At 39.1% G+C, this 15,420-nt stretch overlaps 1 protein-coding gene across 4 annotated transcripts in view; it reads left to right on the top strand.

Moving 5' to 3' along the window:
- The window catches only part of KCTD16 (potassium channel tetramerization domain containing 16), a 312,730-nt gene that overhangs the window by 33,099 nt on the left and 264,211 nt on the right, over positions 1-15,420 (top strand). For 2 of the 4 annotated variants that reach the window (XM_005558119.5, XM_005558120.5), the window contains exon 3: positions 8,263-9,420. In XM_005558119.5, coding sequence (XP_005558176.1) covers positions 8,589-9,420 — 832 coding nt within the window. In that variant the 5' untranslated portion in view covers positions 8,263-8,588. Of the gene's footprint in view, positions 1-7,265; positions 7,917-8,201; positions 9,421-15,420 lie in introns of those variants that run through there. The other 2 variants (XM_005558123.5, XM_005558121.5) reach the window with 2 other exon arrangements.

Here is a 15,420-nt window from a genome sequence, read left to right on the forward strand (position 1 = left end):
AAAGATCCCTGCTAGCATGTAGAACTCCATGTTTGAGAAATAAACTGGAATCAACTACCTTATATTCCTAACCAACAACTCCACCTGATGTGACCTGATCAGCTTTTTAATTGTTTCACTGGGCCATTCTGAGGATATCGCCCTTGGTTCCGCAATTAAATTAAACAAACGTTAATTGAGCATCTCTCAGATGCCAGACCTTATGCTTGAGGGTACCAAGAATGAAAAATGACCCCTGCCCCATGGATTTCTTGCAAATAATTCAAAAGGGAAGGGAAGAAAGTGGTATTCAGAGCATATCTTCAATTCTCAGCTTTGAGTCCTCAAGTCCTCTAATAAAACAATTCAATTTTGCTCCTTGAGCTAAATCTTTCCATTTGTTATTTAGTGTTTGCCCTTCTTTCTTCCTGCTGTTCCCCATCTGCAGATGCCACTGGTAAGATTCATTTCAGCCTAAGAGTATGACATGTTTGGATTTATTTGTGAAAAACGCCTTCTACAAACAATCGCTATACCAAAGTGACTGTGCTGAATCACTGTAAGATGATGTGATCTCTTTTGAATGAGCCAGCCTGTTCATTCACTTTCTTCTGTTCATCATCCTTTGAAAGGTGTAGATTCTTTCCAAGTCAGAAGTCCTGTTTTTAAATGAACTAATTATCAGTCTCCAAGGGCAAATATGCTTAAAGTTCCTAGTATCACTTTCCTTTCTCCTATTCCTCTCCTACAAGGGAGAGCCAGGCTTTCAGAAAAGGGATCGGTCACATCAACAGCATAAGAGAGTAAAGTGTTTGCTCATGTTTATATAGCTGGTGGGTACCTCTTTCAAACTCTGTTCTGCCTGATTCTAAAACCTGTTCCTTTTCTTTACAACCAGGATTTTAAAACTCTTATTTCCTTAAGTTGCTTCAGGGGATTCCACAAATTCCATTTATACATATATAAAACTATTTAGAAAAAATTAAAATGCACTCTAAAGACAATTGATATATTTATTATTGCAAATTCTGGAAGATTTTTTAAAAAATAAGTATTTTTGAACCTAATACCTAAGTGGATTCTGATTTCATTCCATTTGTATCGTTGCATATTATGGAAAGACAACAAAGATGCCTTTGGAAAGATGGAGATAAAAGGTTGATAATTATTGGCTTGCAACTTACACTACTCGTTTACCGAGAGATATATTACATAGCAAATAGAGCAGACATAATGAGGACTCCACCAACATGTGTAATACAATGTAGCTAACACACATCATACAGATAGTAACAGGACATGGATCAACACGCTGTAGGGGAAGGATTTCAGGGGAGGCAAGCAAGGTAGGCCTCTTGTTTTTAGGGCTATTCGTAAAATAGTGCATGTGTATTTAGTAAAACCAATTGTTTGAGAATTGTGCAGCTAATTGTGTAGCTATGTTTTTCATTTGCCAACTCATTTTCAGAAATAAGTATATTTCTGTTGGTTAGGCTTCATGCTGATGAGATTACAGTTTTAAAACACGTATGTGGGAGTTGGCTTTACTTGACTTCATGGCCAAATTGTACACTCCTGACTTTGACCATTTTTTCCAGAATAGCTTCCTGTTTTTTTTTTTTTTTTTGAGATGGAGTCTTGCTTTGTCACCAGGCTGGAGTGCAGTGGCATGATCTCCGCTCATTGCAATCTCTGCCTCCCGGGTTCAAGTGATTCCCCTGCCTTAGCCTCCTGTAGCTGGGACTACAAGTGCGTACCATGACACCTGACTAATTTTTTGTATTTAAGTAGAAACAGGGTTTCACCGTGTTGGCCAGAATGGTCTGGATCTCCTGACCTCATGATCCCCCCACTTCTGCCTCCCAAAGTGCTTCCTCGTTTCAAAGACAAATTTAAAATGTGACTTCACATCTGTACCTACTACAGAAATGTATACTTCCATACACACTCACATACATGCACACTGCAAAAACTTTAGACCCTGTGAATCTAGTCAATAATGTTGCCTTTATGCCTGAAGAGCAGTACTTTTGTTTTCAGGTAGCATAAATTTTTTTAAAGATCAAATCTCAAAATTATAGTTCACTTAGAAGAACTTTGTCCTGTAGACTCCTGTTCAGAGGCACGATGGTGATAAAGACAGCTTTTGCTTTCATTTGTATTTTATGACAGTGGAAATCAGGAGTATTTTCAGGGAGAAACTGTGAGAGAAATGACTTGGCTGAACATCTGCTATGAAGCTTTTATCTGAATCTGAGGCTGCAGTGGATGACCTCGAAGGATCTCCACTCCCAACTTTTAGATTATACAAGTCTAATCCAAATTCTTTCTTGTAAGGCTTTACGTTAACAAGAAAGATGGCTGCTTGCTGCCTTCTTCATCTGTTTTTTACATAGCAAATTACTTCCTAGAATGTCTGAAGTTTTGATAGCTGCATTTTATCTTTATTTTATCGTTGGTCATGATATCTCTTTAAGGGGAAACAGTTCCATTTTATAGATATGGAAGCAGAGGCCATCTGAGGTTAAATGGTTTGTCAAAATCATATGTGAACTATGTAACACCAAAGGCCAAATATAGCACTAGGGATATTTCTGAAAATAAAAGGCAGTGCCCAAGAATCTATAACTTTGTTTTCTTTTTGAGGTAGAGTCTCACTCTGTTGCCCAGGCTGGTGTGCAGAGGCACCATCATAGCTCATTGCACCCTTGAACTTGAGACTCAAGCTATCCTCCCACCTCAGCCTCCCAAGTAGCTGGGACTACAGGAATGCACCACCACACCAGGCTAATTTTTCTATTTATTAATTTATTTTTGTAGAGACAGGGATTTGCTGTTGCCCAGCCTGGTCTCAAACTCTTGGCCTTAAACAGTCTTCCCACATCATCCTCCCAAAGCGCTGGAATTACAGGTGCGAGCTACCATACCCAGGCAATGTAACTTTAATTTTTTTCCCCCATTGGTAGGATTTTGAGTTTGTGTGTGCAGTTGCGTGTGAGTGTTTGAGTCAGATATTATATCAAATTTGGCTTTGCATCTCAACTACCTAGCACTGTGCTGGACACAACATAGGCACTTAATAAATCCATGTAGTATGAATGAAAGGGTACCAGGGAAATAATCTTGTCTGGCAAAAGATAGTGGCATTTTCATTTTTAATCACTGGGATCCCGATTATTTTCAGTTCCCCACCCTGCCACCCCATCTCCCCAACCAAATCCTGAAATTCCCCCATGAATAATAAATACATTTATAACAAGCAATGGTCTTAACCTGAATTTTCATACTGGAAACAGTAACGATTTTGGATGTAGAACTCAATTTCTATGTTTGGGCATCTTTTGTAATTTCTTTATGCCTCAATTGGAGTTTAACAACAATGAATACAGATATTTTAAACCACTAGCATGAACGCTAACGACATTTATTAAGCACTTGCTGAAAGCCATGGAATGTGCCAGAGAGCTTACGTGCATCTTCATATTTAGTCCATGCAACACACCTGGGAGGCAGGTCTTCTTATTGCCACCATACCCTGGCTCAGAGACGTGAGTCTCCTGTTCAAAGTCACAAGGCCAGCCAGGCAGAGCTGGAAGAGGAGTAACGACTGACTGTGGTGAGGACTTGATGGTCAGCCCTCCATAAACAGCAGCTATTAAGATAATGGTGATAATGCAGGAGTCCTTGGGAGCACATAACACCTTGAGTGTGCAGCATCTTAGCATAAGTAAGTGTACGAGATCTGTTTCCTCCCTAATAGTGAAGGCTGTCAGCATGAAAGCTATCTGCTTGAGGGCAGGGAAAACTTAAGGATGTGTTAGGGGTGAGAATGTAGAGAGTGATCACATTATTTCAAAATTAAAATAGTCCTTTTGAGAATATACCCTTCAATATTTAGCTGTGTATGTGAAAGTAGGAAACAGAGGCGAAAACATATTTTATCAATTTCACAATTTACCTAACATACGTCTTGATTTGCTATATGCTTGAATATTACAAAGAATAGGATGGAACATTCTTCCTTGCTCTTCCTCTGAGAGAAATCTGTTGCCGTATGCTGTTCAGCCTTCAGTCCGGGAGTGCCATCCCACAGTGTTTCAGTGGAGAGCTGCCAGGAGAGAATAATAACACTAGCGGTGTTATTTGCTGACACGAAGGCTAGGAATACACTCACAGCCTAGACTTGGCTTCTTGCCTCTTGTTAAGGCACCGAACAGCCGGGCTTACCGACAACTTCCCTGAGACACACTCGCTTACTCTAGCACTATTTAAATCTCTTTGTGTGGTGTATTGCTTTATTTCCTTCAAATCTTTTATCTTTTTAATCTCACCTCTCATTCGTTTTCATCCCTGAGACTAAAGAAGGAAGAAGGAGTACAGATCTGGGGATGTTAACCTGAGGTCTATGAACCCCAACATGAATGGGCTTCAGGTCAGTCTTGAACCAAACCCCTGATCTCTCAGAAGGTAAGGGAGGCCTAGACCATCTTGCTTTTCTGAGGTTCCATTTAGATTAAAGAGTAGATATGCCCAAATAGAGTTAGCAAAGCTAGTGTTTATTTTTAACTGCTTACTATAATAAACTCTTTTAGCACATAACAGTATAAAAATATGATGCAATGTAATTGTGCAAAACAAGATATTTACAGTGTTTATGAAAAATACCAATTTAAAATGTTTCAGGTGGTATGATCAAATCATGGGTTGCAAGATTAAAGTGGTCTGGTGAATGTTTTCCATTTTTCAATTCTCGGCATGTGTCTCTGTGAATGTATGTGTGATCTAACTTCAAAAAGAAGTTTCATAGTCAAAATTTGAGGAATTCTGCTTATGTGAATCATCAACTACATGCCCCCCCCACCCCCGCCCCTCACTGGTTCCTCTTTTTACTCAGCCTTTCCTGAGAGGGTCTGCCTTGACAGTGAATGCAATCTTTTATGCTCATAGGTTCACTTCCTAGGTTTTATTAGATGCTCTAGGCAGTCCATTTTCCAAAAAAGGGTACGAACCTACTTGTCTCAAAAGTAATCTAACCTATTAAACCCAGACCAATGAACAGAACTCCTCATTTTAAAAATTCAGAATATTCTTCTTTTATATTATAAAATCTTTTAACCTTGCAATTTAAATTAATATTAATTATTGGCATGCTTTAAAAAAGCATGTTTAGTAATCTTGAAATTTGTTGTTTCAAATTTCAAGAAAGTGTCTTGAAATTTGTTGTTTCCAAAAAAATCTTGTTTCTTAAATTTGCCACCTCTCTATTCCTGTTCAGGAACATGTAAGGTTAAAACGAGGACACGGCTTATCCTAAAGAGTCAGTGGTCTAAAGCCCATCCTGCTACTCTGGCGCTGTGTGACCCTGAGGCAGTGCTCACCCTCTCTGTTCCTCAGTTCTGCATCTCTAAGATGAGATAGTTAATTTTTCATTCCTCACGTCCTTTTTAGCTTTAAAAGATTATGAATTTTCTTACTCTGTTTCTCCACCTACTTCCATACTGCCCCTGCAATGTTTTAATACCTGAGCTCCAAGGCTATTGTCATGACGTTCTGGCCTACTCTCTTAGAAATAAAAGAAAACAAAACATTTGCTTACTTTAACTACAACCAAAACCAGTACTTAATAGGTCTGAATTCAGATATATTTTGTCTTTGACCTGATGTCAATGAAATATTTATTTTCTTGTCATGGTGAGCAGTGCATGCCAAGGAAACTTAGATCACTATAAAAACTTAAAAATAAAAGAAAATCTAAATGTTTTGGCCCTGTTGCCAGATACAGAGCTGCACTGATAGCTTAGGGCACTAGATGGCGATATAAGTGCATCACATAACAAACATCTTCTTGATTGGTCCAGCATTAAAATCCTAATGATTGAGGCCAGAACAGGTTAATGCATTAGTTAAAGAAATGAAGTCAAATATAATCAGATGTAGGAATGTTGGCTAATGCTCTGAATATGTTCAGTAACCCAATGCTTATTGACAGAAAAGATTGTTAAAGTAGAAACTAATTTATCCTACTGTTGGGTGTATCTTCAAGCTAATTTTTTGGGCAAGAGTAGCCAATAAGCACGTTTCTCATAAAATGTGTATAATTCCTAAGTTCAGCTCCATTTTTGGTTTTCACTTTTTAAAAATAGCAATTGTTTGGAATGGCGTGTGCCTCACATATATTATTCATTACCAAGCACTATATTCTTATGAGGGATGTGAGCTCTAAGACACTGGTGTTTTAAAGGGGAAATGGCAGACTTACTGTAAGCTGTTGGCTGGGCCATTATTGACTGGCAGGCTCAACTGGAAGCACTTTGTTAGTGGATTAGGTTGCCCTGGAAATGCCTTCCTGAAACTCTAATGATGCACTTAAGGGAGCCCTCTGGAACAGGAGTAAAATGTCTTTTAGCAGGAGTGCCTTCCACCAGAGTCCTCTTGGGATGACTTGGGAGGGGGCTGGGGGCGCATCCAAAGAGATGCTCAGTAAGGAAACAACCCCAGAAAAAGGTTGCAGGTATCAATTTCTTACAGGTAAGCTAAGATAATGACTTATGGATGGATGCAAACTGTGGGCTTTCTGTGGGTGCCAGTGTTTCATGTCTTCATTTCGAAAGAGCATCATTAATTTCAGAGAGTGTTTATTTATCTACCCATCTACGTATATATTAATAGTTATTTATTTATTTGCTAGGGGTTGTGGTGGCAGGCAGACGAAACAGAAAAGAAAAAAGAGAGAATTTGAGTGTATATGGTTTAAATCAAAGGATTAAATAAAACCCACTTTGTAGTTTGAACATTGGGGTCATTTGGTGTGCGTGTCTGTGTTTTAAAGCAAGCTTTAGAGAGAAATTTGCCCTTCAGCAGGAATTCCGTGAGCGGGAAGGGGATAAGGGGGAGGGGGGAAGATTTGTAGATTTTTCAAATAAAAAGTCACTTGTGTTTATCTCACAACTTACCTCTTGGGTGGGGGGCGGGGATTTGCTGTGGGATGGTGATGGTGGTGGAGGTGAAAACAAGAAAGAATGAAAAGGCCCTTGGAAACTCCAGACTCCAGGACAGGACAGGGAGGGAAGTGGCTGCGCAGCACTGCGTCTCCGCCCCAAGCCCCGCGCGCCCGGCAATCGCGTGCCCACCGCTGGAGCGCGGCGTCCCCATGCAGTCCTGGCAACCTGTCACGGAGGAGGACGTGACTCGGAGCTGCCGCCGCTTCCTCTAAGCCATATTCCTTTAAGATGATGTAATAGTCATTTCCCTGGATGGTTTCTTGCCTGCACTGCTGAAACAACAGCATCCGAACTGCACTGGGAACTGTGGAACCACCCAGCTCCGCCACCAGAGAAGCCGGAGCCCCGGGCCCCCCGCCGGCATCTCTGCGCTGCGTTGGCCTCTGGCTCCCACCGGCTCCCACCTGGCTGGGAACATGGGAGTCTGTTTGCCCTTGCCGGCAGGTGGGGTGGCTACCTGGGACCCCAGCAGGGCACGTCTCTCCATCTTTCTGCTTCTGGGCTTTCTGAAAAGCTTCTAAGTCCTGGTACCTCTTGCAACTCTCTTCTAAGGATCCTTTCCAAAGATTTCTTTTTCCATTTTTCCCCCCCACGGGGAAGCTTTGGTTGAATATTTTCTCTGCTTTACTTCTTCAACCCAACCTCCTCTCATCACGGTTTAACTTTTTTGTGACTTGTTTTAACTTAAGATACGGAGTGAATACATATGTACCTACATACTTACATAAACACAAATAGGCATTTATATAAATACATACATATAATAGTTATTTTCCAAGAGCACACCTCTCTGGCACTTTTCATTGATACCTCGGTCGTTTACCTGTTTGGGATTTGACAAGATCCAGACTCAGTTTGGCTGTGGATTCTGATTGCTTTACAAATGGTTATTATTATTTTTTTTTCACAAGAACTGGGTCTCCAGCACTCACTAAGGTAAGCTCTAAGACTTATTGCTTTTCCTGTCCAGCTGAAAGAAAACCCCATTTAGAAGTTGAAAATTGCATGTTTCTTTTTAAGGTAGACTTACAAGTAAAATTGTTTTTCATACTAATTGCTGGAGACAGAGGCTTATAGATAAACATGTAGACACAAAATCGCATGAGAGAAGCATGATTTAATTGAAGAATGACTGAGATCAGTAGTTCCAGAGCTGCTTATGTAAAATAATCTCTCTCTCCCTCCCTCTGTTTTTCCCTCCCTCCCTCTCTCTCTCTCCAGAGGACTCTCTTTTTCTGACTCATTCCGGGTTTGAGGAAATAATTTTTCTCTTTTCCTTCAGACGGACATCTGAGTAACTGGGGAATTGGCCTGCCTTGCCTGTGAGCTTGACGGAAGATTGGATATAGATGAGTTGATTATATTCTATGAAGTAACAGCTCACTACCATCTACCATCCAGGGTTTAAACTACTTTTTCAGCATCACTTCACCTGTGGACTCTTATACATTTTGCTTTCTTGGGGGAAAAAACCTGGGATAAGAGGAGGTCATTTTTTAATAAGTTAGCATCCTTTTCCCTTTCTTACAAGTTGATCCGAAGGATAAGGCTGTGACTCCATTGGATTGCACCTTCAAATCAAAATAGCAGCAGCAGAAGAAAGGGACAATGGCTCTGAGTGGAAACTGTAGTCGTTATTATCCTCGAGAGCAAGGGGCCGCAGTTCCAAACTCCTTCCCTGAGGTAGTAGAGCTGAATGTTGGGGGTCAAGTTTATTTTACTCGCCATTCCACATTGATAAGCATCCCTCATTCCTTCCTGTGGAAAATGTTTTCCCCAAAGAGAGACACGGCTAATGATCTAGCCAAGGACTCTAAGGGAAGGTTTTTCATTGACAGAGATGGATTCTTGTTCCGTTATATTCTGGACTATCTCAGGGACAGGCAGGTGGTCCTGCCTGATCACTTTCCAGAAAAAGGAAGACTGAAAAGGGAAGCTGAATACTTCCAGCTCCCGGACTTGGTCAAACTCCTGACCCCTGATGAAATCAAGCAAAGCCCAGATGAATTCTGCCACAGTGACTTTGAAGATGCCTCCCAAGGAAGCGACACAAGAATCTGTCCCCCTTCCTCCCTGCTCCCCACCGACCGCAAGTGGGGTTTCATTACTGTGGGTTACAGAGGATCCTGCACCTTGGGCAGAGAGGGACAGGCAGATGCCAAGTTTCGGAGAGTTCCCCGGATTTTGGTTTGTGGAAGGATTTCCTTGGCAAAAGAAGTCTTTGGAGAAACTTTGAATGAAAGCAGAGACCCTGATCGAGCCCCAGAAAGATACACCTCCAGATTTTATCTCAAATTCAAGCACCTGGAAAGGGCTTTTGATATGTTGTCAGAGTGTGGATTCCACATGGTGGCCTGTAACTCATCGGTGACAGCATCTTTCATCAACCAATATACAGATGACAAGATCTGGTCAAGCTACACTGAATATGTCTTCTACCGTAAGTACAAAGGGTTCTTTTAATTTTTTATGTGTGTCAATTCTCTTCGCAAATGTATATGGTCTGTGTGTTCTGTCCATACCTAAGGAACATGGTTTGGAATTCTTTTAACTCTTGAGTTATAGTTAGAGAATTAGAGGTTATAATTCAGCTCTCATGATTAACCTAAGGCAACTTTTATCCAATGAGGTCACAGAATATTCAAAGGCCTCCAAAATCACAAGATGCAAATGATGTTGGTATATGCAATATGTAAAATGGAAACAAGCATGTATATCTTTTTTTTTTTTGCCAAATATTGAATTGTGAAAATAAGGTTGATGATTGCATCTTGGCTGTTTGTCCATAGGAGCTTGGTATACTCAGTGGAAAAATTACTGCTGTCTATTCATTTAGCTGGACTTTGAGGTCTATTAAGCTGGTTGCTGAAGACTTGCTTTCATCAGGGGCTTTGAAAACACAAATGGATGTTGCCATGAATAATGTGGTCTTGGCTAGATGGCAGTACAGACTGCTGAAAGGCCCCCTCCTCCCCCCAAGTCTAAAATTTGCTTTTAAGGGTTTTACAAATCTGCTGTTTGATTCTGAAGCCTTTTGTACTGAGACCTGAGTTGCACTGCAGACTTAATTAAGCTGAACTTCATTTAAGATCTATCTAAAAGGAACTAGATCCTTGAGAATTGTCAATCACATGCAAACACCTTCAGACAGCTGAGGTGATAGAATTACTGACATAAAAGGAAACCAGAGAGGGAAGAAATGAAACAATGATACTGAAGCCTTTTAAGTAAGGGGTTCTTAGAGGTAAGTTCATTTGCTTAAATGAAGATACCCTGCAGATTCCTCATTTTATGATATGGCATTATTCTAAACTATAAACTATGAGCCATTGATCTCTGAAAGGAAGAGTAAATCAGCCTGCACTCTTTGGTACTCGATTTTAACTGCCAGTTTTCAACAGGCCCAGGAGTTGGGTGAAGTAAATTCCACAAGAAATGTGTTTCCAGTGTTAACATTTGATTTCCTGTATTCTTATTCTAAAACAAATCCAGAATTCAGAATTAAAATATCTAAATTTCTTTAAACATAAAAGTAGGACTGACTTTCTTGGACTGGTTTTCTTCCTTAGTTATGTTTATTCATTTGGCAATGGTGCTGGAAACCTTGGTGAAGAGGCTAGTGGGAAGCCAAGTTGTTCTCTACTAAGCTGTCACACATTTGGTTTTGAGAAGTGAAGGCACACGTATTGCATAGCCAGAACAACCTGTGGAAAAAAATGAAATCAGTAATCAGTTCAGGAGTATACTGATGTGCAATAACAAACATCATTTGGTTCATTAATCCTATCTGTGGCCTTTATCTACAGTCTATATCTTCCTTTATGCTAGAGCCTAGTGGACAGGTATTGTTTTCTTCCTTTTGGTAAATTTCCCACTAGTGTAGAGATAAGATTCTGCCTTTTTAGCTTTGTATAAAGGAATATGACATTATCTATCATTCTAAAGAAGAAATATCTTCTCCAAACTTTTTGGAGAAGTACATCTTAGAGATGGTTCCCATGCAGCTTTGTAATATTTACCATGTTCTCCAATTTTGAATATTTGAAAACATAGCATCATAAGAAGCTTCAACCACATAAATGAAAACATACCAGTTATACCCCCCAGAAAGACCACATTGGATTTATAGTCACTTGCTTACAGAAATGAGACCCACACACTGAAATTTATTTGTCTACCAGTGGCATTTCTGTGTTCATCAAAGGCTCGTCTGTCCAACACAATTTCCCTTTAGATTGCTCTGGACAGGCTCCATTCTCCTGACTATGTCATTTCTTCTTTCTTTGTTGAATTGCTGAGAGATTGCTGAGGAATAGTTTGTTCTCCATCTCTCCATGGACAGGCTAGCACAAATGCGCAGGAACTTCATACCAGCAGCATATATCTTGCAAATGATATGCTTCCCCTTTGTACCCAACATCCAGAGCTAAGTGTTAACTCTTCCTCTGTCTTAGGACCAATAAAACTGACAGCTGGCTTTCTAGGGTGCATAACAGCTTCCGTGCAGCTGCTTAGCCATAATTATTTAATTAGAAGCTGCCAACTGTGCCTATATAAGCATTAATTCATCAAGCTGTTGTGCTCGGGTTAATGGGCCGAAACCATGGGAGATGCTCTAAAGCAGGGAGTTGGCTGCATGCAAAGATGCTTTTCACAAAGGAACTCAACTTCCTCCTGGGCTTAGGGGGAAATACATACATATACATACATACATACATATATATATACACACACACACACCCACACATACACACACACACACCCACACACAAGCTCCTTACATCTAAGGAATTAACAGTTTAGGCAATCAGTCTTTTTTGATAACACAGGAATAATGCAGAGTCACTTTGCATGGATCAATATCTCAGTAAAAAATAAACAGCAAGAAATTAGTGCATTGCATGATGGTTCATAATCATGGGGAGAGACTTCTTGTTTCCTTGTTTGCCTATTTTTTCTTCTGAGTCTTCCAAGAAAAATTTGGTAGACCGAAATCTACCTATCAACCATGAATAAGTTAGATTCTTACCTCATTTACATTTTCATGTGGACCTAGAGTTGATGGTCACTATCAGGTGGTTTTGAGTGTGTGTTTTGTTAGCGTAGAACTATGAACAATGAAAAAGTCAACAGGTGTTTGTATGTGCTTAAGAGGAAAGTAAGAAATGTGTTTGTCTACATCACTTACACACCAAAATACAGGTGAAATGCTATGGATTATGATTCACTTATCCACAACTAAAAGAGTTAATATGAGTGATACAGGAACATAGAAAAGAAACGTCTACCCTAGGGATTGTCTTACAAAGTATTTTAGACATGTCCTTTGCTTTAATTTAAAACAATAAGAAGGCTTCTTTACTCCTTTCCCACCCAACTGACTGAATAATTACTTTTCAAGCATTATGTGGAAGGTGAGGTCATAAATATCATAAAATGCCTTCTTGATTCACCTCTAAATAAAATGAGATCTATGTAATTTGGAAAAGACAAGTCCTGATTTTGAACTAGATACTCAATGGCAATTCACATCACTTAGGAACCAAATGACAGGTGCATGGAAATAAATGAACCTTTATTTCCAGAGCCATCTTCTGATGCCTGAGAGAGTGGGAAGACTGTTCTTGGTTGGAGAGAATTATGCACATTTCCAAAAGCCTACTCATGAGTGAGTTACTTCAGCCAAATGCCTGAAAGCACTAAGATTTAAAGGCATTTGCCTCTAATAAAGCTGTGATAACATCACCACACATAGGGAGGTTAATTCATAGGACACTTATTCTGAAAACATACACTCTGAATTCTGTGAATTATAGAAGCAGACACATTGATTCATCATCTTTTCAACAAATTGCAGCTTGTAAGTGCATTTTAACCTTTCTTCTCTTTACTTATTTTCCTAAAATTTACAGTTGCTTCCACAGAAGTCTCTAAATTGCCTTTTAGATGCAGTATATATCTTCAGGATTATTGATTAAGATAGGCTGTCGGAAAAAAGTAGATCAAGAAATTATCTTCCACTTATAATTCAGCTGTGTGACCTTGTATTGGGGAGAAATATAAGCTTTGGCCACTGTGAATAATTTAGGTAAGATTGACTTTAACAAGCTTCAATAAGAGCATGTGCTTTCATAAGAAAAACAGGTGGAAGTGCATTTACCCTAAAATGATTCTAGCTTTTTTTTTCTCCTGGCTATTTGAAAGATCCCAGTACAGGTTGAGCATCCCTAATTCAAAAATACCATATCCAAAAGGATTCAAAATCCAAAACCTCTTGAGAGCCAGCATGGTGCCACAAGTGGAAAATTCCACACATAAGTACTCAACACAAACTTTGTTTCATGTCCCAATTATTAAAACTATTGTATACGATTACATTCAGGCTATGTGTATAATGTGCATATAAAACATAAATGAATTGCATGTTCAGACTTGAGTCTTAGCCCCAAGATATGCCATTACGTATGTGCAAATATCATAAAATCTGAAAAAATCCAAAATCTGAAACGTGTCCGGTTCAGGCATTTTGAGTAAGGGATACTCAACCTGTAAGAATTTCAATTTTTATTACTTCTAGAGATATGGTATTGGCACATTCAAAGTGAAACATCAGGGATAGCAGAGTGGCCAAAATCATAAGGTATGTGAGGTTTGGTCCCTACACCACCAGCATCTCTCTCTGTGACTTCCTTCTGTTGTCTCACCTTAGCTGTTCCTCTTTCCTTCTGTTTGAGTCACTCCTGCTCTCCAGTTCCTTCTCCCATGCCATAATCAAAGCTCATCTGGAAAATTTCTGCTCTGTCATTATACTTAGAATGCTTTCAAGGCATGATGTTACCTTCCCCAGGGGTATTTGTGCATAAGAGCACTTTTAATAGTTGTGGATCAGGCATCCTTTTACCCTGAAGAAAGTAGTTCTTAAGATTTGAAACTTCTTAATTTCTGATGGAAAACAAACCACAGCTTAAGTATAAGACTTCATTGTGAAGTCAGTTTAGACCCATGCTCAGGCAGATATTGGATAATAAAGGGCAGAAGCAGCGGGCATAATTTTTCTTATTTCTTTAAGATGCTGTGCATTGAGAATTGGGCTTAATAGAACAGTGATATAAGCATGTTAGTGAAGTATTTTATTATACTGTTTTCACTTCTATGCCAAGCAAGAGCTGTTACCTGAGCCCAGTCCCTTGTAGGAGAAGATTAAAATAGTTTCTTTCTGGGTCTGTGGCATCAGGGAAGGTATTTGGCAGCAAGAATTGTGTCAATGTATGGGTGAAAAGGGGAGGTCTCTGAGGTTGCCCCCAAGTGTTCTGATTCATTAAAGTATATATGATTGGAAAGAGAAGACCAAATGTTTCTAACAGCCTAATGAGGTTGTATCTAATCAAAGAAATTAGAAATGGAAGTAGCTGAGAATGTGCCACAAAGCTCCATCTGGAACACCTCCAAACACAAAACACGGAAAGGAGTAACTACGCATAGGATGAGTGCCAGTCCCATGCATAGAAAGAAGTCTTCCAGAAATGGATAGACAAATGCTCAGTTTCTGCATCATAACGCACTGTTGCTCTTTTTCTTTTGTCTCTGTGATGGCTTTTCTCAAGTATTGTATTTCTTGGCAAATCAGTTAATTTTTTTTATTACAGAAATTTTCAAACGTATCCAAATGTAGAGATAATGGCATAATGAACTTTCATGTAACCATCACCCATCTCTAATAATTACACTTAGCACTGCAAGACCAATCTTGTTTCATCCATATTCCTACTTAATTTCCCTTCTGTTGACACTGGATTATTTTGAAGCAAATCCCAGACATCAATTAATTTCTTCATCCACAAATGCTATGGTATATATTTCTAAAATATAAATTATTTTAAAAGCAATGTAACATCATTATATGGTATTATACCATATACCATTATAACATACAAAATTAATAATTCTTTAATATTATCAAATATCTAGTCAGTGTTTAAAGTTTCCTGATTTCTTCACAATGTTCTTAAAAGTTGGTTTTAATCAAGATGCAAATGAAATCTACATATTACATTATATTTGTCTGCTAATTTTCTCTCATGATTTAAAAAATATTGCATATAACTTATATGCAACAAAGTGGTAAAATGTCCATCTTATGTCTCTTTTAATTCCTCCCTTTCTTTCTCTTCTTCTGTTTCAGTTTTCCCTTCCCTTTCCTTCTCTCTCTCTTTCTTTTCTTTTCTCTCTCTTCTTTCTTTCTTTCTTTCTTTCTTTCTTTCTTTCTTTCTTTCTTTCTTTCTTTCTTTCTTTCTTTCTCCTCTTTTTTACAACTGATTTGTTTCATGAAATCAAGTTGTCATGTTGAATATCCTGCATTCTGGGTTTTGCTCATCCATCTCTATGATCTCCGTGATATTATTAACACATCCTCCTCAATCCTTATGTTTTCAGTAAGCTC

Source organism: Macaca fascicularis, chromosome 6 (genome assembly GCF_037993035.2).
Source record: "Macaca fascicularis isolate 582-1 chromosome 6, T2T-MFA8v1.1".
In the NCBI taxonomy this organism is placed as follows: domain Eukaryota; kingdom Metazoa; phylum Chordata; class Mammalia; order Primates; family Cercopithecidae; genus Macaca; species Macaca fascicularis.